The 26,868-nt window shown below is 27.4% G+C and overlaps 2 protein-coding genes across 6 annotated transcripts in view; one reads left to right on the forward strand and one right to left on the reverse strand.

The window, feature by feature from the left end:
* The window catches only part of LOC136985042 (uncharacterized), a 28,882-nt gene extending 2,024 nt beyond the window's left edge, over positions 1-26,858 (forward strand). For 2 of the 5 annotated variants that reach the window (XM_067282237.1, XM_067282238.1), the window contains exons 5-7: positions 15,968-16,154; positions 16,291-16,418; positions 23,708-24,039. In XM_067282237.1, the coding sequence (XP_067138338.1) occupies positions 15,968-16,154; positions 16,291-16,418; positions 23,708-23,855 (463 nt within the window). In that variant the 3' untranslated portion in view covers positions 23,856-24,039. Of the gene's footprint in view, positions 1-15,967; positions 16,155-16,290; positions 16,419-23,707; positions 24,040-24,065; positions 24,912-26,118 lie in introns of those variants that run through there. The other 3 variants (XM_067282240.1, XM_067282239.1, XM_067282236.1) reach the window with 3 other exon arrangements.
* Positions 1-26,868, reverse strand: part of LOC136985018 (SMC5-SMC6 complex localization factor protein 1-like) — a 386,884-nt gene that overhangs the window by 212,479 nt on the left and 147,537 nt on the right. The gene's annotated exons all lie outside the window — the stretch shown is intronic.

Below are 26,868 nucleotides of genomic sequence, written 5' to 3' on the forward strand. Positions count from 1 at the left end.
ATATTTCAATTAAATTAAGATACGAGAAATCAAAATGAATTCAGAAAGAATACATTTCTAAGACTTAATTAATTTTGAAAAAAATTGAAATTATTTTAATCATTTGATGATAATAAATTATTTAACATTGCTGAGTGATTAATATTAGAAAACCAATTTTCCATAACATTAAAGTCTTCCATATTATTTACAGATAGATGATTTATTACTATTGATAAAAATATGATTTATAACAATAGTTTTTGTCAAATGATAAACTTTTTAATTTGCTAAAAAAGATGTTTCCCAAAAGTTAATGTTTATACTGTATATTTAAATACTGTGTATAGTTGTATTTATAAAAATATTTTGATTTGTTTATAAATGATTACAATGATTATATTCCAATTTGCATAGCATTGTTTAATTAAATCATGTACTGTAAATGTATTAATGTGTCATTTTTAAAGAACAGCTAAACATAATGAAATAACTTATAAAGTTTTTTTAGATATAATTTATACCAGAAAATTGTTAACTTAAAGAATTACTTTTTAAATTTTCTTAACTATTTAAATTAAAGAACATTTATGTATGTATGTACAGTACTTGTATATGTAACACACACACACACACACGCATATATATATACAGTTATATCTAACTTTGAACAATTCTAACTTATTTAAATATCACCTTCTGTCCTGCTTTTTTCTTTCGGAGTTAAAATAATGTTCTTACTTTAATATTTAATTCTCAATTACTTTCAAAAGTATTTAGGAATTGAAATGTTAGTGTGAATGTCATCCTGATTTTGAAAGAAAAACAAACTGAATAGAAGATGAGTTATACATATATATTAAAGCAAGCATAGTGTCAAAAGTTTAAGTTTTTGTAATACTTCAGTTCATTATATCTTACAGTTGTTTATAACATTTTTTATAGGTTGGAAATTTTTAAAACATTGCAATAATTTTAAAGTTCTAATGATATTTTTGGGGACGTATTAAATTTAATACATACATATATATCATATGTTAATTTATTAAATATTTTTCTTACAACAATATAGTATTAATTTATAAAGTATAACCACTAATTCCTTGTATTTAAACTATCTGTAGTAATAATTATTTTGAAAAATAAATAATTTTATTATGTATTATTGTTGTTATAATTAAAATTATTTATATAAAATTGTATGCAAAGATACTGGAAGATGCTATAAGCAGAATTATACAATGTCAAAAAATCAGTAAAATCAAAAATCCTTTACTTAAACATTTTCATCCATATACAATGGACATCATCAGATTCAATTAAAATAATACAGAACTAGAACACTAAGATGAAAGCTGGAAGAGAATATTTTAATTTAAAAATAAATATGAATAACATAATTTAAGTAAAGGATTTTTGAATTTGCTGGTTTTTTGGTGTGTTGTGTAACTCTGCTTAAAATTATTTATAAAATAATAACTATAGAAATGGCTATTCATATCATAAAACCTATTATCTTTGATTTACAAATAAAATTTAAATAGGAATATTATCAACTAAATTTTAATAATGCAGATAAATTCCATTAATTATTATTAAACTTCAAAAGTTGTTACTTTCCTGGCTGTTATATATTATAGAGGGAAAGTATGGTGATTGGTCAAAAGACGATCCCCAGATTTTTACACTGTTTATTTAAAATTGAATAAAATTTCATTTGTATTATGTTCTCAAATCCTTTTTTTATTTATGAAAATTTAAAGAGAACAAAGTAGATCATAAATCATATTAGATCATTAAAAATAATTGTCACTCATCAAAGTTCAGTTTATTGTTGGATTAATAAAATTCAATAAGCTTTTTCACTTTACATTTTAAGTTTGAATAGTAAAAATAATTCATTTTTTTAATTATGAAAAATAAATTATCAACAAAATTATCATTAATAAATTATTATGCAATTTTATTGTAATTGTTAGAAAAAATAATTTACAAGTGTGAAATATATATTTATATACATATGTTTTTATTTCAGTTTAAATTATATAAATTATGTATTAGCATTTATATAGTTAATTAACAATGTATTATTTGCAGTTATGTACATCAAACAGACATGATTAAAATAACATTTATCATTATTAAATATAACAAATATCTAAATGATGTTATGATAAGCATAACTTCAATCTACATAAAATTTTATCTTACATTTATTAAGTCAATAGATCCAAACAGAATGTATTTCAGTCTATAACTATTATCTATTCTAACTGTCAATATACATTGATATATTTATAAACAGAATAAAAAGGAGAAGTTGTACATTTCTGTTTGTAGCTACTGAATTTATAAATATCAAAATATGGATATTTTGATATTTATAAATAGCAAACTATGGTCATTTTGATTTTTTAAATCAAAATATGAACAAATATTTAATATAGCAAATCAGTTTTGACATATAATGCATTTATTTATATTATACTTTTAGTGTTTCTCTCTCATTACATCCTATATTGTTATAGCAAGATTAGAATTAATGACTGTTTGTTTATGTTCTTTTATTATCTTTAGCTTTATTCGTATTACCTGCAAATCTCTAATACTAAGTTTTATAATACTGGTGACAAAAATTATTTAAAATTTGTATCTCGTAATATATTATAAAATTCACAATCATTATTCTTGGAAAATCTTTTCAATATATCCTACAATAAAAATTATTATTTAATGTTTAATTTTTTAAAGTGAATAATATATCCATACACAAAATAAAAATTGAGTAACAGAACAGTTGGAATGATATAGTTTTGCTAAATCTTGTTCACTTTTACTTTAAAATAAGTAGTATTATTTTTAAAATTAACTTTGATGAAGTTGAGCAAGCAGAATATAACCTGAATTCAAATATGACTACATATTTATTCTTTTTTACCTCTTTGTCCTTAATTTTTACATTTCTGTGTATATGTTGTCTACTTGGACTTTGTTACTAATAGGACTTATTATACTGGAGTTTCTGATTATCAAAGAGAGGAAATCTTAGTCAAAAGTCAAAACAAAATATCTTTATTTTCACCTGGTGAAAATAGATATTTAATCAGAAACTTCCAGTATAATAAGTCCTATTAATAAACAAAGTCCAAGTAGACAATATATACACAGAAATGACTAAATATTTGTTTGCACATATATTAAAATTTAGATAATGTCTTACTTTAAATTACTATTTTTTTCAAATTATAATAAAAAAACAAATATATTTTTTTAAAACAAAATGTTTGCTTTTTTTCATATAAATATAGAATTAATGTTAAATAAATTAATTCTAGACCTAAAACTTTTGTAAGTGTATAATTATTTTTCATTTTAGTCTTATTTTTATATTCTAATTTTTAGAATGTAAAATATTTGATTTCAAATTACAGTTAAAATTAAATTCTAAATATTAATTTTACAAAAAACCAAATCAGTGTTTCAAAGTAATTTTTAAACTCTTGACTTTTTTAGAAAGATTGCTTTTTTATAGTTACAAATAAATTATAGCTTACAAAGCTAAATCGTAATGTTTTTCGACTGAAACCTTATATTTTCAAGAATTAAAAATTATCTAAATTTTCATTGTGTCTGTTTTTATAACAATAATATAAATTTTGATGATTATATGACTAAATAAAATCTCTAAGTGCCATTATATAAAGATAGATCTTATCAACAATATTTCTTTTTTTACTATTATAGTTACTGGTTGTTTAAATTTGCTTTAGTTTTGGCTCAAATAAAGCCATCACTCCAAAATTTCAATTTAAAGTTTTGAATAATTTAGGTTCCTAATTTATTATTTCTTTACAAAAATATATAGAAGTTATATTGCATTAATTTTTTTGGATAATATATAATAGATGAATTGTCTTTTCTCATCTAATTGAGTTAATATTCAAATGTTTTTTAAATAAAAGCAAATTTAGAATAATATGAAAATGCACATTATATCTAATGAAAACTATTTTCAAAATTTAATGAAAAGGATGTAATATAATAGTTGAGAGCAAACAAAAGATAATGACTGTCTTATCTTTCAAGTGTTCTCTATAATTGAGAATTATAGTGCATTATTAATTTCTAATATCATTAATTCTGTATTTTGCTAATGTATAGTTTAACAATATTTTTAATTAAAGTTATTTCCTATTAAAAAATTAGAAATCAATGTTTTTCTATAAATCTGTAAAATTTAAAAAGAAAATATAAGATATATGCAAATAACAAAATAATGCAATAGAAATAGCAATTAACTTTGTTATTAATATTGATGATGATATTACTTGAAGAATAATCTACGGTTTATGTAATTTTAACTAGAATTTAAAATTTTTTAACAATAAAATAACAATAAATGATCATCATATTATTTTATTATTGTAAAATAAAAAATAATTATCACATTAACTGGAAGTCCCAAACTAATTATAAATGTTTTCCAATAAAATGAATAAACTCATTAGAGATATTTTATTGGCTATTGTAATATTATACTGTATTATATTTATACATTACATTGGTATAAAAATAGTATTTTAACTAACTAAAAAGGAATATAAATTTGAAATGCTTACTGTGGTAAACTGCTCATTGAATCAGTTAATGTCTGTTTCTATGCTTAATATTGAATTAGATAAATAAATATAACTTTTGTATATTTTATGTCAAAATAATATTACTAGTAATAGCTGTTTTGGCACTACAATAAATACCATAGAGATGTCAGTGCTTTTTGTGAATTATTTATAACTAAATTGGCAAACACAACACTTTTTTACATATTATAAATATGTTAATAATTAGAATTAATTCTTATTAAATTAATCATTTTAGAAATGTTTAAAATATTATTCCAGATAAATTTTTTTTTATCTGTAATATCTGTAAACTGTGCTTTAATATAATCAACTCATTTTAAATAGAAGACAAACACTTGAATGATTATAGAAGTCAGAAGTATGTATAGATAGATGAACTGATAGATGAATTTTTTTTTAGAGACCCTTTATCTCAGTTTTCGATCCAACATCTTGAGCATTGCTTTAGTTCAGATGTAGAACTGAACTGATGTTCAAGAGAGATCTAAAGTTAAGAGCCCAACATGAAAGATCTTGAAAAACGTTTGTTCATACACATATGACTTTTGTAATCATTCAAATGTTTGTCTTTTTGGTTTTATATTCTATAATACGTAAATACTTTATTAATTAGAATTTAAAATTAATTCTAATTATTAAAACACAAGATTGCAGTTCTGTCTAGTTCAAATTATATAATAATTAATTTCTGATTTTAAAAATAATCTGAATAGATACAGCGTATATGATAATTTAAAGCTAATGTTAATTAAACCAAACAAATAGTCATATATATTACCATGTACATATTCTTATATCTTATTGTATAGGACAAAAACAATACTTCAATATAAGTTATTACAGGAAATTCTTGTTAGTTTGCAAATTCAAATTATTGCATTTTGAATTATCCAAGATTTACATATATCTGTACAATATATCAAATGCCATTTAACTAATGTAATTTATTAAGCAAATGGAATATGGCTACATTCATAGAATGCAGTAATTAATAATTAATAATTATAAACAATACTATAAATAAACTGCAGGTAAATAACATGTGTCTAGTGAGAACCTCACAAGTTGTCAGATAGGGTTTTATACAAAGTAAAGCAGAATTCCTCAAAATGTAGTTCAAATTATTTTTAGAGTGGTTCAAAAAGTAGTAAATTCTCAAATGTTGTAACCTAGAGCCTACAAATATCTCAATCTGCTGCTCGTAGCCCAACCTTGAATCTCTAAAAGTAACCATATTTTATGAAATAAAAGAAAAAGGGTAGTCTGTGGAAAAGGTAACACCTGTAAATGTGTTACTGTAAAAACAAATTCATATTGAACAGATGAGATGTTTGTGGTCTATTGTTCTCTTATAGTATGGAGGCATTTCAATCTAAATGAATGAGTTAACATACACACATCATAGTTCAGACAGAATTTTCACTTCAAATTTCAAAATAGCTGTAATTTGAACTAACTGAATTCCTTAACAAGTAAATATCAAAATATCCATCCCGCTGGAACAAATAATACAGTTACAAACTAATGGAGTTTTAAACTATCTGAGTTCAAATTAATGAAGATTTCCTGTATCTATTGTTAAAAAATGCTACAAGATAATAGAAGGTATAGAAACAGCATTTGGCAATTTACTACACTTATACAAAAATTTATTATTATATTTATACATTTTATAATATGTACCAGTATTTAGAATATCATTTGTATTTGTATAGTCTAATACAGTGTAATCACTTATTAAAAAATTCTCCTTTTCATTTTCATGTGCAAAAACTGCATTTTGCTTATTGAACAATAAGTTAAAATAGAGCTTGTCAGAAATAATAATATCCAACTCTATCATTTTCTTTCTTGCCAATAAGTTTTTTACTTAAAAACTTTTTCTAAAGTTTCAGTTTCTCTTAGGAAATAATTCAAACTGTAAACCTTGTGCAATCTTAAATTTTTCATGTTTCTATTACTAACAGACATGAGCAGGGACAAGGATACTGTTTCCTGGCCTGGAAATATCTTGTTAGTCTTTTGCATCAACTATTGTCATCATAGTCCACTTTCTCTGCTTGTTTACTCTATCAGTGTCTATTCTGTCATATTTACATAATCTCCAAAAAATTTGATCAAGATGAAATATATAGTCAAAGCTACAGTGGAAGAATTTAAATTAAAATGGATTTTTTTCTACTTAAAATCTTTAACCAATAATAAACTGCTTAAATTTAAAGACTGCTTTAAAAACTTGATGCAGTTTTACTAAAACCTACAAATGTGAATTCCCTTTGTTCTTATTTCTTGGTCCTCTGTATCTTCACCCTTGTGAAAAATGATGCTGCACCACTCCAGTGATGAATTTGGAAAGTTTTTGTAGAGATGCTATTTAATTACGATATTTTATTAATACGAAGATTGGTAAAAATGCCAGGAAGACAATCATATTCCAAAGAATCAAAACTTATATAGAGTATTGCAATTTTCATGTGGAATGGATTTTATTTTATTTTTTGTTAATTTTTACTTGTTTAATTTATTAGTAATTTATTTTATTACAAATTTGAAATTAGAATGGCTGCATTCAGTGAACAGCAGTTTTACAACATTTAGCAAAGCAGCTGGCTAAACTAATCTTGCATCTATACTCTGTTACTTACAGCACCAGCTGGAGATGACTCAGCACCTACAGCCTATAACTCCCACAATGGCAGTCAGCTGGTAATTGCATCTACCCCAGCATGGTATACCTAGCAAATACAAACAACTTAAACCTATGATAGTTATATATTAGTCATACAATTGCCAGATTATATCAAGCTATATTACTACTACTATTACTACTATTATTAATTAAACACTAAATAATTTGGCACTAGAGGCAAACATTAGGTGCCATCTGTTGCTAAATTTAATAATAATAATTAAATTAATATTTTAATAACTAATTTAGAAGGTTGTTGTCTGTTGTCATATCTATATTATCTGAGGCGTGAGAATCTGTATTTGATAATCTCTTTAAAAAAAAGCAGCAACTAATAATACACGCAATAATAGTAATTTACATTTCGTGAAATAATTTAATTTTTTAATTTTTCAATTACATTATTTATTAAAGGCATTTTAACATTTTTATTTGTAATTACTGTTTAATTTGTTAAAACTATATTAATATTTATGTAAATATAGTATATTTTAATTCAAAGACAATTATGTCAAAGAAAAATGGCATTATTCCAAACTTCTAACCTTCTATAGGCGTTCAACATAAAATTTGCTTAACCCGATGCAGGCCACTGAAGGTAGCCTGCATCAGGTTACCTTGATTTTAATCAAATGTTTAACCTGATGCAGTGAATGCTGGAAAGTGAGAGGAAGGTGTAAATTTTAATATTTAGATTAGTGTTTGTTGAATAATTATGTATTCCACAGTACTGGATTGATGGTAATTTAGATGTTGTGTATATATCAAAAAATATATATAACTATATCTAAAAATCTTTAACATAACTGGCAAAATTGTAATGAATTTTTTTCTTCTTTTGTATGACTTTTATATTGGACAAAAGCCATTGATTTGGTACATAACCATTCTGAAGTAATCTGGGGAATAATTTAGATAGGATAATAGCTATAGTGGGTTTAAATTTATTATAAAATATTAATAAAATGTGATCTGGACTGTATGTGGAACAATTTATTTTACTAATCATCAGGGATATCAAATCTTTGAAGTTTGAAAACATGATTTTCATTTTCAAGTTTTAATATCAACATTTTTGCCATAGTAATTTTTCATTACTAGAAATGAATGAATTTAATTATGAATTGATTAGATGACTACATTGAGAATTCTTAAAATTAAATTCATAAATACCAACCAAAAATTTTAAAAACAAGCTTCAAATTCAATTTAGAATTTCAAATCTGTTTGATTATTAAACACATTTGGGATTTTCTTTGAAATAAAAAGTTAAGTATACAGAAGCATTAAAAAAATGAAGAGGCATTCAATTCTTTACTTTAATTGCAATGTTATTACAAATTAAGAAAATCCTTTCAGTATCAGTTGAGATAGGTTTAGTGGTTTTGAGCACTAAGTAAAGTTTCTCTATATTTTCACTACATTTGTGTGCCAACACCAACATATCTTCTGCTTTAAAATTTGTTTTTACTCTTGTCTGTATATTAATTAAAATCTTCATAACTTTGGCACATTTTTTCCTGAAGCTTCAGTCTAAAAATGCTAAAATTTTCAAAGGCTTCAATTGATATCCCTATTAATAGCACATTTGACTTCTGAAAATGTCTATTTGGCTATAGTTGAAGTATAATTATGCAGAGAGACAAAGTGAAATTGCATCCAGTATAATATGGATGTACTAGATTTTATATTTATATAGACTTTGTAAATCATTTCATTGGGAGTATGCTTTTGTTTAGTCAATATTTTTTGAGAAAACTTTGGGTCCAATGAGTAAGTAGAAACCACTGTTAAAATAATTATGAAGAGAGATATAACCTTCTTTATAAAACAGCTTTTGTAAAATTCTAGGCATATAATGATCACAAGGATTTCTGTTATGTTTCCATTTAGCTCACTGTTTTCTTATAACATTTCTTAACTTCTTTAAGTGATGTCGTAAGCACTAGGGTTTCTCAAATGGGATCCTGGGATCCCAGTTGTTTTCCGGGAAGTTCTTCTCATCCTGGGAAATCTCACAAATTTCTTAAAAGTGAACTTTTAAGAAATTTGTGAGACCTTACGTTAAGGTTGAAGAAATTTTGCAAATAGAAAGTATAATTAACTCATAAACTCTCAGAATACATTTGTATTCTGAGAGTTTATGAGTTATATTTATTAATTTTAAACCTACTTATTAGTTTTTTAAATTTTTGCTTGGTATGGCATTTCACAAATGGTCAATGATCAATATGTAGCTTATTTGTGGCAGGACTCTGAAAATTCTTTACTTGTCAGAACCTGTAATATCTGGAATAATTGTGCTTATGCTGTCTTAATTTTTAACCATGCCCAGTAGCTTCAATGACTGCGTAACGCCAAGTTGTGCAAATTGGGCAAGGATAAAAACGAGTACGAAGTCTGCAAGTATAAAGTTTTTCTTCATAAACCTGATTATTAAAGACAAATGAACTGCCGAATTATTGGGCTATAAGCTTTGATGTATCTATTAAAGCAGCCAAGGTAGACAAATCAAGAATACTAGAGAGTAAAAAAAGTACTACAATCTCGAAAACAAACTAGAAATCTTCCAGGCTACGGGCTACAAACACACAACACCTGTTTTCTCTTAAATGCATTAAACACAATTCCATTCATATCAATTGAATCAGAAAGAACATTCTTGGTAGCAGGACTTTTCATTACTAAAATAAGAATCAGATTGAGTGATGGGAGTATTGACCATCTTTGCTTTTTAAAATCTTATTATAAAAATTTACAGTATTTTGTATTATGTTTTATTTAAATTACGAAAATTACCTTTTAAGTTCATTTTTTTAAATTCTCAACTCGATTCAAAGCATTTTTATTCTTCTTCTTGTTGTTGTTGTATGTAGTTTCCACAAACTTTAATAAATTTCTTTTCTATTTGTGAAAATTTCTACACAATTCAAAGGTAATTTTTAATATATATCTTACACAGCATTATTAATATGATTTTGGAGGTTGCAAATGTATTAAATTACTTTAAAAAATGAAAAATAATTATATCATTTGATTTCAAGATATTTTGTATATCTTAAAAATAATTAATTATATCCCAGGATCCTGGGAAACAGTTCACTTTTATCCTGGAATCCCAGGACAATCAAAAGACTGGGAAGTGAGAAACCCTAGTAACTACCTATATGAGATAATATTGATTTTACAGTACTGGAGAAATTTATTAGTAGTAGAATGGAATATAACATACATTTAATCAAACATGAATTGCATGGGCATAGAAGAGGACTTGAGAAAGGACCAATCAATAGAACAAATATAATTTTCAGCCTGTTTTTGATTAAAGTGAGTCCCTAATGGTATCTTTACATTTCATCTTGGCTGGCAAGTGACTACTTTTTTACAGACTTATAGACCTATAGCATTGTGATCGGACCTAAAACCTTGTGCCAGGTATGCTTTAAGGTATTATTTAGAATTAAAGTAAGATCTAAAAATGAACTAAGATGAGTAGGGAAATGTATGTTTTGAATAAAATTTGAAAAATAATATACATCAATAATAAAATTAACTTCTTCATGATGAGAATTTATAAAAGAGGGTTCATTAGATGACCAAGTAATATTATGCATGTTAAAGTCACCATATAATATTTTTAAATTATGAATGTTTCCTATACTTATAAGGTAATGATATATCATTTTAAATATGCTTTCATATTTTTGATGTGGTGCATATATGGATATTAAGTATTTGAAATGCATGTAATAACAATTAAAACTGAATCTAACTATTCGTAAACTTTTAATGCATTGATAGATGGGGAAAATCATTATAATTCCACCTCCTCACTGGGATTCATGGGACAAAGAAAAATATTCAATTTCCTAGAACAATTGGGATATTCATATTTCATAAGACTAAGAAGTTATCCAACTTTCTGTTAAGATATACATTATAAAATTTGTAATATATTTGGACATTTACACTGTTGCAGGTGATATTGTGACAAATCAATAATGTCTTTCTCATCCAATGATAATTCTTCAGATGAATTCAGAAAATTTAATAACAGCAACATGAGTTTTTATGATCTCCACATTCATCATTAAATGATGCCATATTTAGAGCAGTTGCTGCTGCTATTGCTTTTCACCAGAGCAGAAAGTTCTCAGAGTACAGTCACTTTCAGTGACTTGAAGAGAGTCCTCCACTGCTCTGCTCTGATCAGTCAAATAGGAAGGGAACAAGCAGAGCACTCTACAAGAACTTTAAAGCAGCCAGTAAAGTTTGTCAATAATAAGCCAGTTTTGGTCATGACAAGTCAAGAGTTTATAAATCTGGGACTGACTGTATAATAATTCTGAATTTTAAACTTTCAATTAATTGTTTAATTTCTTTCCTAAATTTGAGAATAATTCTTTTTAATTATTAAATGTCTAAAAGTTTTACATTTTATTGTTGATACAAGAAGAAAGCAAATAAATAACAATGAGAATTTACTCAAATTATATGATGATAAACTTTTCATTTTCTCAACAAAGAATTTCTTCTGCAGATTATAGGCAGAAAATTATAGTAATATTATCAAGATGTCATCAACACTGCAATGTTTCATTGTCGTTTCAATATTGAATATTTTTTTTACATATGTCTTACTTTATACTAAAATAATAGAATTTTAATTTTGTAATGTGTAATTCTTTCTGGTTCTTACTAAATTTTTGATTTATTAAAAACCAACTGGATGCACTTGAATGCTTATCAAAGTGCAATTGGCTATCTTTTGTCCATGTTGTAATGTAGACTGTATCTACAGTTACCAGATTTCTGTGACTAGATTAAAGGAAACTTAAAAATGATTAATGTTATCACCCTCAACTTTACACCATCCCATTCCCAAAAAAGGAAAATAGAATGATTTACTTTAGTTAATAACTAAATGTTCTGTTTATTAATTTTAGATTTTAATTTAAAAATTATAGTTTTCATATTGACTATAAATAGTTGCAAATTTTAGTTTAATTTAGAATTTAAAATATTTAATAATAAACCATAGCTTTCTATGGAGAAGTATATTAATTGATATACAGTATAAGGATAGGCATATGCCTCTGTGCCTGGCATTACCAGGAAGGAGGGGCCCGGGTCCTTTGTAATGGAAAAGTTAGTAAAATTGCTAAATATAGGAAAAATAATTTAATTGTGGCGTTAACTACTGACTTAATGGATTTTAACAAATGTATATAAATTACTATGTAGGCCTAAGTATTAAAAGCAAAAATTTATTAAACTACAGTAGAGCGTCGGTAAGTGGAATGGCCGGAAAGTGGAACGATTTTCAGTCGGACTGTGTCGTGCTGAATCGAATGTTTTTGATACTAAATTTACTTCTAAAGTATAATTTTCATGTTTTTTATATTCTTTAATATATTTATTTTGTTTGTACAAAATGCAGAAATAATTTTTAACGATACGATAGCTTCGATGATTATTATAAAAATTTTGGTTAGGCTTAAAATCGACGAAAATTCAACACGAAGCGACACGCAACGGAGAAAAATTTGAACATCGGACAGGTTAATGTATTTTTTCGTACAAAGTCGGAAACTGGAACAAATCATTAACTGGAAGGACCCCAGTCCCCAATTGGTTCCACTTATCGACGCTCTACTGTATAGTGATTCATTTTAAATTTCCCCTTTATGTTAGATCTGGTTATGCTACTGCCTGTATGGAAAGCTGCTTCTGCTACTGTCATTACAAAACATAGACATTTAAAAATGAAATTGGTATGGCTGTATTTATTGAACTATGTATACTGTATATTTAAATTATATATTAATGAGATTATGCAAAATTTGAAAGTGTCTCATAATTTTGTCATGGAGATCTAGGACTGCTCGCAAATTCTCATCAAAATATACTTATATTTGTCCATAGTAATGACAAATTCAATTTGTTTAATTAATTAGTATATCATAAAATGTAATGCAACAACAAAAAATTTAAAATTGCAACTTATTCAAATTAAATAACATTAAGTTCAATTAACTTTTTTAATGAATATTTGTATGGAGACTGTATGGAGAATAATCAATACTCATATGTAGTCTGTAGGTCAAAGATTGCCTAAAGCAATTTTAGTCTACTATAATCTCTAGTCTGTATAAACAAACAGACATTTTGCTCACCAAGAAGTTTAGCATTATATGTTCACAGATTTATCAATGATGATATTCTGTGAAAGTACGTTAGTCCAAAGAAACACGACTCTGATTTAACAAAGAAACAAAAGAAAAAAAAAACTTTAATTAAGACCCAAAAATTAAACTACAGGTTATTTTAGAATGCCAGTAAATCTCTATTCCAACAGATGATATTAATCGTATGACCGATAATACTATACATACAAAATCCTGGCTTATACTACGCGACAAGGGAGAATCACTAGAAAAACTAATCTTATGTCAATACCGAAATATCACAAGCACGATTAACTTAAAAACTAATATTAACCTAAAGTAGGAGTATAAGGGATAGAACAGAAAGGATAGGAAATTGGAAAGGGGTACCCAGTACTAATCTGCGAAGTCTTCAAATTTGATTTCTTCTCTGAGATCCTTGGTGAGATCGTACAAAAAAAAAAAGGAAATTCTTTCTTTTCAAGTCCTGTCACTCTTCGGCGGTTTGTATCCAATAGTTCACAATTAATTATCATGAGTCTATCACAAATATCTTTCATCCATCTCTGAAGCTCTTTGTTCCTTCTGTACGCTGCCAAAAACGCACCAGAAGACTTGTCTCACCACTTCCTCACACCGAGTCCGAATCTCATCTGACCTCTTCTTTCTTTTTCATCCCCTTAGGGGTTGCACACCCTGCTTTTGTTCTAGGGGATTATCGATGATCAAATAAGGAAAAGAATTTTGAAAAGGAACATTCCAGAAATGAAAGACAATAGAACAAAGAAAAAGGAAGGAAAGAAGAGAATGTGGAAGTAAAAATAAAACTATAAAATAAAAATAAAATATATATAAATGCATGGCATACAGCCGCAAAGTACATTATAATTTGGAATTTGGATAATTAGGACTGAAGATTTTACATTTTAAAATATTTATTTCATTTACAACTCTTTCTACCCTGTGGGCATTAAGTGTACCTTTCTACTCTCTTTGAATACTTGAAGTTTAATTTATTTTGTAATTTGAATGAATAAAATAAATCTGACTAGTTTTTATAACTGTGGTGATTATGTGATTTAATATATGATTTGTAATGTGCGTATTATAATTTTTAATTGTTGTTTCATCATTACAGCTATTAGTATTTCTGGCACCAATAATAAACTGAACTTTAATACAATTACATTTTTATTTGGTTATAAGAAAAACTAAACAACTGTTCATCAAATTGAAAAACAACAGAAATAATTATTTTTCTTTTAGAGTTTGAAGTTTAATTAAATCAATATTCTACAATTCTCTATTAAGTTTTAGTTAAGAGCTTTTCTTTAGGTTAATTTTTTTTTTAATATATGTATAAAGTATTCTAATATTTTATCAAATATCCAACACACGCGCACACAAATTAATCAGTCATACAAGAAGTCACCTTTTTTCTTTAAACAACATAATAAAGTGAACTAATATGTTCAACACTTTTTCTCAACACATAATGGTCCTGAGAAGGACCATTTATATACTTCCAGTAAAATTTCAATAGTATCTTCTATGATAGTCCTGACAATAGATGTAATATGACAAAAGTCTAATTAAATAGAATTAATAAATTTTGCTTCTATATAAAAGATTTGAAAGATCAAGAAACACGCATATATATATTTATGATCTTGCTTTCTTGTCTTTCATATTACATTCTATTGCTTTGCTTTTCATTAACTGTTTGCAGGTTTCTGAAGATAAGGATGACATTTGTTGTTAGTAATGTTTTAAAATTTTACCTGCAATAATTTTTGCTCAGAATTGTCTTTCTTTGGTACTTCTCATGTTTTTGTAGTTGTTACACATCTGTGAGATTAAAGTTTATTGAAATAATAGTTTCTGTTTCAGTTTTTAGAACTGACCAGTAAGTTACATACAATAGTTGGAATCTATGGTTGGCATCACAGAGCTGCTTGTTTCTTGTAATTCTTCCAACTCCTCTCATTGTCCTGGATCTCAGAAACTGGCAATTGTGGTGGTGTGTCCTTGGCCAGGAGATGTTCTTTCTCAGTGGCTTTCTTTTTCATAGTACTTTTTGGAATGTTTCCTCTTGTATTTTCTTCTTGCTCGTGCTTCTCTAGCTGTCATGTCCTTAATATTTTCAGATTTCTACTATTTGTTTCAACGTTTATCTTTCACATTCAGCTCTGAAATTATATGTTAAATGAAATTATAAATGTTATCAAATCTGCTTATAAATTTTTTACTTATTTATCTAAATATACAGTTTAAAAAAGTATAATAAATATGCTTAATGAGAGTAAAAGCTGTTGAATTGTCAGATTTCTAATGATTCATATTATTTCTTAACATATTATCATACAATAGCTTTTTAAAGTAAATTTTCTATAATTTAGAAACAATATAGCTATTTTTAATTTCTACTCACATAATTAGGTAAATTTCTTCATTAAGTAAACTCAGCATTTAATTGCTTTTGTTTTAAGGGAACATTATTTATCATCTGGTTCTGGTGGCTATCCAAGATCTTCTCCAGCAGTATTATCTGCAGATAGTTCGTTAGAAGGACGGCAAAGAGCACCAACACCAAGTGGTCCATCTCCAAGAATTGATGAATATAGTGAAACATTAAGACAGATACAAAGAGCAGCTGGTCGTCCAAGAAATGGGAGAGTAAGTTCATTAAGTATTATTTGGCAAGTTATCATTAAACAGTCACAAACAAAAACCTTTTTACCAGTGTTGTACTTATCATTAATAGTTAAAATTTCAATAGAATAACATTTAAACGTTATGATTACTATTTTAGCCTGGTAATGAAGGTAGAAATGGTGAATGGTCTGGTTATTCTGAAAACAGAAGAGGTTACTGTAATCATCACCAGGGTCGTTTGCCTCGTCTGCCGCTTAGAAATCATCAGAATGTTTCTCAACAACAGTAAGCTTGAATCTTTGTATTAAATAGCATGCAACAGATTATTAAAATTTGAAAATAAGATAATGCTAATGTTACAGTTTTTTAAAATTATTATAGTTCCTAGTTAATTTATTTTATTGTGAAGAATAGTACTCACTTTTTGAACCTTTGTATCCGGTACTTTTTTACTCTTCAGAAAACAAATGTTTTTGGCCTCACTCGAGGTCTGCTCCAGGTTAAAAGAACAAAAGAAAACCGGCTTCCCAATTATTTGAATTATTCTTCGAGGAACGTTTAGCTTTAAAATACATTCGAACATAATTTTCGAATATATGTGTGCGCTACGTAGCATTGTCGTCTTCTTGTTCTTCGCATACGTAACGCCAGGTGATACGTATTTGGAGTAATTGCAAATCTTGAGTTCTGCAATCACTATCTATCTTTTGTTTCTTTTCCATATTTATACAAATCCACGCAAAAGTGATGTAACTTCAAATCAAAATAATGCTAATTAATATTATTAAGAGCAGAGGTTCTGAGTAAGCAAAATGCACTGGATTTATCTTTAAGACACTTTTAATTAAATTAAACACACTGTATTTTCACTAAGAAACTATAGTCACAAAACACACTAGTCGCTCTATATTTCACTTTTCAGATTGAACTTGTCACTCTGATTTCAAACTTTAGAACTGTCCAACTCTCGGTTGTCTCCCATATTTGTACCAAGCATCCTCGGTGCATAGAAAATATTCAAAAACTCTCAAAAGTACTCAAATCTTTCAGACAAGCGATCATGCAGCAAAACTTTACCAGAACATGCTCTAGCTCTGCTACTCACTACAAGATGGCATTGTATACTTCAACTAAGTGTTGCTTATGAGATAAGGGAAAAGCTATCACATTCTGAACTTTTTGCTTCAAAAGGAGGGTCCTTTTGAAGCAAAAAGCATTTTACTTTACAGAGATTAAGTATAAAAAATGAAAGCACCAGATGACAAAGATACAATAGTCTTTCATAAGTAACGTTTTCAATGGAGTAATATTTCCTTTCACTTAGCTGGCATGTGTCTGTCTCTCTGAATGGCTACCTAGCGACAAAATTTAGCAACACTATTCTCTGGCTATAGTGCTGTGAAACCCATTGGACTTTAAGGTAACGTTTATGTTTTGTTTATAAATGTTTCTCCCTGCGAAAGGAAATTGACAAAACAGTAGCATACATAGGTATTTTTTATATCACATTATTTCTTTTATTGTAAAAGATCCTTTTCAGAGCATGGTTTATTGCTACATTCCATTGTGTAGAAGCAGTGGACATATGAAAGGTGTTACTTTCCAAGATTTACTTCCCAACTGAATCACAGTTGAAAACATAATGGCTCTTAAGTATAAAAAGGGAGGGTGAGAAAAAAACAGTTCATGGATTCCTTTTGAAAGATCTAGAGTTTGTAGTTGACATTTTCTCCCCACAAATTATAGTGTTAGCACAACACTAAAAAGGCTTTTACTTGGCTCTGTACCATCAGTTTTTGAGGAGTATCCAGAAAGATTGAAAAGAAAGGAGCACAAACACAGAAAATTGCCCAAAAAGAGATGTACACCATCTACAACTAGGTATTTAACTAGTGTGGAAAATAGTATTGATCAGGAAGAGGATGATGCAAATGAAAATAGAACAGCCAGCATTGGTGTTCAAGTTCACATTCCTGATGATATCCAGATATTTTTCAAAGACAGAATTATAGTGTGTGTATTTTTGTTGTTCTAGCTTTTGTCTACGTGTTTGAAAGAATTTATTAAACTGTACACATTTGTTGTATTGAATAATATGCTATGATAGACAAGACATTTTACTTTACAGAGATTAAGTATAAAAAATGAAAGCACCAGATGACAAAGATACAATAGTCTTTCATAAGTAACGTTTTCAATGGAGTAATATTTCCTTTCACTTGTGTTCTCCATAAATGAATGGATTGTAAATGCATTTAGTGCATACATAATCCTGTTGCACATTTTCTCTCGTATAAATCAGAATAAACATATACGAGTGTTACTCATAAGCAACAATATATATGAGGCACTAGGAGCTTTTTCAACCCGTTGTTTATGAGATAAGGCTCCCTTATCTTGTAAGTAATGCTCAGGCTTAGGGGTGTAGTAACACCCCTGCTGGCCACCATGAGAAACCATTTTGTTCCCCTGTGCATTCTCAAAATGCGATAGCCCCTCCCTTATCTCATAAGCAACAGACTAACCAAGCATAATTGACGTTTTTGCATAATTCTGCCACTCCCCACAAGATGGCGCTGTACTACTGTATGTTGATATGATGAGCTAACTAGGTTTTGGCCCTTGGGACTTAATGGAGGAGTCAGTGTGGCCCTTAGGATAAAAAGTTTGGAGACCCCTGCTCTATATCATATCCTTCGATGGAAAATAGGCCTCAGTGATCCAAGAAGTTTGAGTTTTCAGGCGGTGAACGACAATGAGGTGTTAATGACAGGGTTTTGCTATATACAGGTTGACTGTATAAATTTGTATACTATCCAGCCAATTTAACAGTGTGATGGAATATCATTTTCCAATTGAAATTCTAAATCATTATTGGAGATTTTCTCAATAAACTTAATTTGTTGTTACTAGATTAACTGTTATGAAGACATTGATTAGTCTTGTTTTTGCATATAAAAATTAAGTTATTCTTTCACGTCTTATAAGAAACATTGCCAGGGGAGATATTTTGACTTTTTCAAACACATATATGTATATATGCAATGGAGTAACTAAAACAATAAAAATCTAATTTAATAACCTGTTTTTATTTGTGCAAAATTGTCAATTGAAAATAAGAGAAGCATTAGGTCTACAGAAGGTGCAAGAAAGACCTGCTCTGAGATCACTAACCATCTTTTATAAAACTAAATAGGAGGCTGAATGGCCAAGGTGGTTAAGATGTTAGCCTACTGCTCTGGAGAACTCAGGATCAAATCTGGACAGGAAACCATAGTATTTTTACAGCTAATTTGTCCTGGATATGTAGGCCCTTACCATCTGACCACTTCATTATGGGTCTGGCAAAACCCATAATGGACTTTCTAAAAAAAAAAGACACTCTTAGTTCCCACAGAGTGAAAAAGGTTTAAAAAAAGAAAAGTATGTATAAAAGATTGATTGTTTAAAGATGTTTAAGAATAGATGCCAGAAAATTATTTATATTTATAAATAATTTTTTAATATTAATATAAAATATAAAATAATTTATATTATTTATAACCAATGTATTGAATCCAGTACTGCAAGTGAAGTTATTTTGAAAACTACTGATAACAGTATTGCAAATAAACTTATGGTGGGTCCAAATAAAGACAAAATATATAAGTTTTGTTGAAAAAGAGCATTTAAAGAATGAATGTTGGAAGCTAAAAAAGAAAGAATGCTATCTCTGGAGGCAAAGAGGAGAGTAAAATGGCTTAGAGCAACAATCTGTCCTAGAAAAGATGAAACATCAACATCACTTATTCTGAACAAACAACAAGGAGAATGAGGTCAAATTCAAGAACCAAATACTGCATGGTATATAGCAGGGGTGGCCAACTTTTGTGCACATAAGATCTACTTTTTATCGTAAAAATGTGTCGCGATCGACTTGTTGTCATAGGCATAGTCTAAGTGGGGAGGGGGAAGTGTGAAATACATACTATGTTTATACACTGTTTCAGTACGAAGTGCACTCACTGCTTATGAGTCGAGTCATAACTGCATGCATACAGTTGCATTCGGTTACAAATATAATACATTAAGTCAAGACATCGCTACCGATCGACCAAAATTGGCTTGGCGATCGACTTGTTGGCCACCCCTGGTATATAGAATCTGGAGCAACATCACAAGTAACAAGTCATTTTTCTCCAAACAACAACCAACACATGATAATATTTATCTTGCCAATGGCAACAAAATTCCAGCTGAAGGAATTGGTGATGGTGTGCTGAAATGCATCACACAAACTAATTCCATAAATCATATCACAGTAGCTGATGTGTTGTATGTGCCTTCATTAGATGGCAGTCTGGTCCTGTGACTCACTGAAAGTAAACATGGATATAAAGCAACATTCAAAGATGATATGTGTTTTGTCAGTTATAAAGACAGGATTATAGCTACAGCTAAGTTGGATATTAAATCGTTTAAATATTTAAATGATTTAATTTGTAATTTTGCATTCACATGTGTACCACAACCATATACAGCTTACTAAATTGCTTTTTAGGAGTTTTGGAGATATGATATCAATTGCTGCGCACTTCTATAATTTTTTGAAGATATTTCAATTTAATTTCAATTTATTCTGTATTCCATCCATGTGCCTTGGATAATTTGAAAAAGTATGTTTGAAAATTGTGTTCGAAAATTAATTGTATTCAATTTCTTTTTTGCCTGAGGATGGAGGCTGTAAGCTATCGAAAGTACTAGAGAGTACGTCTTAATTCTAAATCATGATTGTAACGCCACAACACTATAGGGTTAACTTAATTATTTTAAAAACCATCACTTATAAAGCAAAGCTCATCACTAGAGGCATTAACAGTGATATGGAGAGGAATTTGATGAAACCTTTCCCTGTTGTCAAACATGAAACCATTTGAATACTCCTTGCTGTTGATGTGTATCAAGGACTAGAAGTGAGACATCTAGATGTAAAATCAGCCTTCCTCAATGGTCACTTGGAGGAAGGCTGGACATGAAACAACTGCAGGGTTTCATAGAAAAAGGACAAGAAAATCTAGTACTCAAGCTGAATCATAGCATCTATGGTTTAAAACAATCCACAAGAGCATGGAATAAGAGAGCCAATGCTGCATTAAAAGGCCTGGGGTTTGTCACACAAAGCTGATCCAAGTTTATACTCAAGAACAGAAAAGGATGGTTCGTTAACATACATCCTTCTATATGTTGATGATGTTCTAGTTGCAAGCAAGCATGCTGAATACATTGAGAATAAAGGCAAGTGCCTTAACAAGAGTTTTGAAACCAAAGGACCTTTGCAAAGTATCCTGTTATCTTGGGATCCAAATTGAGAGGGAAGATGGTACATTCCCTCTGCACCAACAATCCAAAAAAGATGCTCAATATGTATAAAATGATGGATGCCAAACCTGCTACTCCCCCAATGGAGATGAACTGTCAATGCTATTTTGATAGGCTAAGTAAAACATTACTGAATAACACAATGTACAAACAAGCTATTGGTTTGCTTCTATATATTGCTACAGTATCAAGACCAGATATAGCAGCAGCTGTGGGAATTCTTTGTTGTTGAGTAAGTGAACCTACTGAACAACACTGAATGCAGTAAAATTTATAATGTGCTATCTTTCAGCACAGTGTGAACCAAAACTGCAGTGGATGCTGATTGGAGCAATGAGAGACATGATAGAAAATCTACATACATCATGCTGGGTTGCAACATCATATCATGGTCAAGTGAGAAGCAAGCTATGGTTGCTACAAAATCATCCAAAGCTGAATAAATATTGGCTGTATATGCACATCAAGAAGTCATTTGGCTGTAAGATCCTATCAGATATGTAGATATTGATGTGAAGTGCAACTACAATTTTTGAAGACAGTCAAGATTGCATTGAAATGGTGAAATCTGACAGATCAAATGCACAGACAAAACACATTGATATAAAGTATCATTTGCTATGTGACCTGTGTGAAAAGAAAAGTTTGACAAAACTCGTAATTCTGGATGTGATGACCAAACCTCTTCCTAAGGATAAATTGAAATGATTTTCAAATGCTGCAAATTTGGGATTATGACTTTATTCAGTGAGAAAGGGGTGTTGGCATATTTATATTATTATTATTATGCTTCATGTCATCATGATAAATTAAACCAATAAATAAAATAAACATTAAAATTTTATCTGTTTTTAAGTTTGTGTTTGATTCTTGGGTTTTGTTGTAAAGTCTAATTACCCCGTAGTGTAATGGTGAAGCTAGGTTGATTAACTTTTTTTTCTATTTACATCCAATTTATTATTGAAATGTCCATGTCTACCAAAATTTTACATGACCTGGTTTACCACTAAACTACAATATTAATCCATTTGTTTACTGGTCAATTTTAGAAATTATCTGAAATGAAATATTTGAGTGAATGAACCATACTTTCCAGGATCTTTGCAAATATTAAAATCAAAAAATTTTGAGTTCATTTTTAATTTGGTAGTTTTTGATGCTCTATGCTTAAATGCAAAATTATTTTTAATTAAGATTACAAAATTATAAAATAGAGAAAATGTTTACTCCTCTTAGTTATAAACTTACAACATTTAAAATTTATCATGTTTCCTCAGTTTAATTCTGGAATTATTAGTCTGCAGAACTTATTCTGAAAAATTCTGAATACATTTTAATAAACTTGTATCATTGAAACTTAAAAAAACTCTGATTTGATGCTAACAAATAAAAAAAGAGAAGGCAGTAATTATGTTAGACAAAAAAATTTTTGTTTATTCTTTGGTGTCTGTCTTTAATCTAATTGATTTCTTCACACATACCTATATTTAAAACTATTTTCTTCAAAAATTATGCATTAAATAACGAAGTGAGAATACAAATTAGCAATTTCAAGAAGTTATGATGCAATATAGAGGTTGAACCATTTAAGTTGCAACACTGGAAAATCCCAGAGACAAAAATGTTTTAAGCAACAGTTAATTTGGTTGTAAAAGTGAAAGGAAACTGTGTTGTTTATTTTGAATTTGGTGGACATCCTCAAGATTAGTTGTGGGACACCTTTGTTTTGTAAATGACCCTAATTGTTTTTAAAAATATCTTACTTTATGAAGAAAAAACAAATTTAAATTTACTTTTACATTTTTAAATGTACAAAATGTTTACTTGAATGTCACGAGAGGTTTGTCTTTTGTCCTATGTGGATTTGCCTAAGAATTGGTCCAAAAAGTTATTTACAATATATAAAAATGGAAAAAGTATTCCCAACAAAAGTCGCATGCTGTCAACATTTACATCTTTCTCTCAGATGTTTTTGTTTCTGGGATATTCTGATGCCTCAACTTATATATTGTACATATTGACTATACAAGTAATCAGTGATTTAATAATTGTGTTAAATGTAATTGATGAAAATGGCAGTTCATAAGTTAAGAAAACTATATACCATCAGCCCTTATTTTTTACTGAAATTATTGTTGATGAAATATTTTTTAAATTATATATGAAGAAGTATAATTTGCTTATTAAATATGATGAAGTATAATTTTCTCATTTAGATATGATATTCCATATAAAGAGAGGAGTTCCAATAATCTTCCAGCATTAAAACAGCCCTTATTTCCTCTGATGGAACGTGGAGACAAGCCTCGGAAGCCTCGAGGTCCACACAGACCCAGAGTTTCAGATAATATTTCCAATCATTAAATTCTTCCAATATATTTAAATTTCTGCCAGAAGCTGCCTATAATTTAATAATTATCAGTATTCACTCAAATGAAAAACCAAAACAATAAAAATTTTCAGTTGTAAATTCATCAATTATGACATTATTGCAATTCAGAATTTTAATTAAAATGTATTAATATATATAAATATCATAATTTTAATAACATTTTGTTATAAATTTCTTTTTAGATGACGAATGGTACTAAAATACCCACTAAAGCACAAAACTTCATATGAATATTTTAAATAAAAAGATTACATTGAATTTAATTTGTCGACGATTATGTAATAAATTAAAATTATCAAATTTTTATAAAAATTTAAACTCAACAAAATAATAGCCTATAAATTCTGTGATTCTAAAAAAGTGGGTTTCATTGTTGTTATAAAAAAAGGCAATCTTGATTATAAAATTTTTAGATAAATTTATATCACTAAGTTACATCATGCTGCTGCTTTGAAATGTCATTTTCAATGAAGCAATTTGAGCGTTAATTATATATAACATTAAGAATAGAAAATCTTTGCTAATTTTAAGAATTTAAACAGAATTATAAAGTTTCTATTCCATGTACAACCCTCGACAAATCAGAATATTTTTGATATACTATTTAATATTTAATTGTTCATAAATACTGAAATGATTACTTTAATGACATACATTTTAAAATTTATGCTTATTGAAGAAATTTTTCTTATCATAATTTGCCAAATTTAATGTACTGTATAAGAAAAAACAAATTTTTATTATTGATCTTAAAATATTAAATCATGTTTCTGAAGACAAATATCATCGTATACAATGATTTATTCTTATTGATTCATCTTACAACAAATCTGACCATATTCATTTCTCAATGAATATCAACTTCTTCAATGAATGAAACAAAATCAACTTTTTGGGAAAATCTTTGAAAATTTCAAAATGATTGATGTGTTACTGCAAGTGAGAATCTTTATGAATTAATAAATACTTAAATTTACAATAATCTACTTTTTCCAGTTTCTTTAAATCCTTCTAAATATTTTAAACTTAAAATATCACTGTTGTAATGATATAATTGTATATAAAACAATTCTCTACATCTAAGTATAAAATGTTAGGATCAGCAAAAACAGTTCTTCAAAATGCAATATTCAATTCTTGAAATATTTATTTGCATTGATGTTTAAATAAAAAAATTATAAATTTGTAAAGTAAACCTAATCTATTTACATTTGTAAGAACTTTTTGAGAAACATTTCAGTGTAATAATAGTTTAAAATGTCCTCTCAAAATTTGATCATATATTATTGAAATTGAAAAGTGAAATAAAATGTTTATAGAAGCTAATTTAAAATTTCTTAAACATTTGAAATTAATGAAATAATATTAGCACATCTGAAACATCAGAAATAAAATGTTCTCCAAATTAATATTGCTCTAAAATCAATTTTTACAATATAATATTGAAATTGTTTATGCAATATAATTATTATTCATTTCTTCTTTATTGAAAAAATTACAAGATTTCCTTTTATATTTTCAAAGTTGAATTTTATTCAATAAATATGATGATGATTCAGAATTTTTATTATGTTTAAAGAAAGAATTTTAAAAAACTTGATTCAAATTATATATATTTAAAATGTAATGCATTTATATGATTATATAAGCACATTTGCATAAATCACAAGTATCTTTTTTTAAAAATTCATTTTTACTAAAATATTTTTATTCACACATTCATAATATAAATCTTTTTCAAAGATGATATATCACTTTCAAATGTTTAAGGTGTTTGAGCTATTTATTGTTGTTTTCATGTATATGTTAATTTAAATAGAAAGTCATAATGATGGGGTTATTTGTTGGCATTTATTTTTCATGTAAAAACTTTGAATTGTTCATTGAAAGTAACAGTTTGGCTGAAGTAAAATATTTCTCGATGCAAGATATAATCATTGGCTTCAAGGTTTGATCATTATTTTTATTTTAATACTGCACAATTAATTTATTGAATACTATTTTTAAGAACTAAAAACATTTTTTACTCCAATTTATTACTATTTTACAGAATAAATTTTCGACTTTGTTACTAAAATTATCCAAGAATAAAATTTGTCGAGGGTTGGTTGTTATATTTACGAACCAAATAATAATTAAAAATAAAAATATTTTTTCCAATATGACAACTTTAAAAAAGCTTAATTTGAAATTTATAAAAACAAATCAACGACTGCATTTATTTTTTAAAAACAGTAAAAATTGAAGAAAATGAAAAAACAAGATAAAATGGAAGATGAAAACAGAAGATATACAAATTTCATTTCTTAAAAAGTAGAAAATAGCTTTATAAAGAAGTATTAGTTATGAGAAAGTTAAAGAAAATACTGGAGAAAAATAATTTTGACTTTCATATATTAAAATATTGGTTCCTGATATAGAAATGATGTAGCTTGGTAGATATATATCAATGTTATTGTGATATCTGAAATGCATTTCACTCATATTTGTATTGCTATAAAGTATATCAGATTTGAAAAAAGAAAGTTGTTTCTCAATCAGAAATGTTTTAATCATTATTGAAATGGATTGATGATAACAGATAATTCTATTGTTTGTTTGTTAAATGTTTAGTATAAAGATTATCTTATTTGGATATTTCACTCTCTTTATAAAATGAGACAGTATTAGTTTTATGAAGATGTTATTACTAATACATTTAAATCATTTTAAAATATGAGCAAGAACAAATTCAAATTCCTTTGTGCATAATATTAGTGATTAATCTTAGTCACATCATTAATAATAATGATATCTTATTGTATATTATGCACTGAAGATGTTTTGTTGTATTTGATGTTGTACCCTTTATTTACATTTCTTTAGAATAATATGTTAATAATTTTATACAATTAGATTTGTCTAAGCAACTTAAATGTTTGATCAACATTGTATTTGATGTATGTGATTAAAGCAAATAAACTTTAAAACAAAAATTTTTTGAAA

This window comes from Centruroides vittatus, unplaced genomic scaffold (assembly GCF_030686945.1).
Source record: "Centruroides vittatus isolate TY-2023 unplaced genomic scaffold, ASM3068694v2 contig_943, whole genome shotgun sequence".
NCBI lineage: Eukaryota > Metazoa > Arthropoda > Arachnida > Scorpiones > Buthidae > Centruroides > Centruroides vittatus.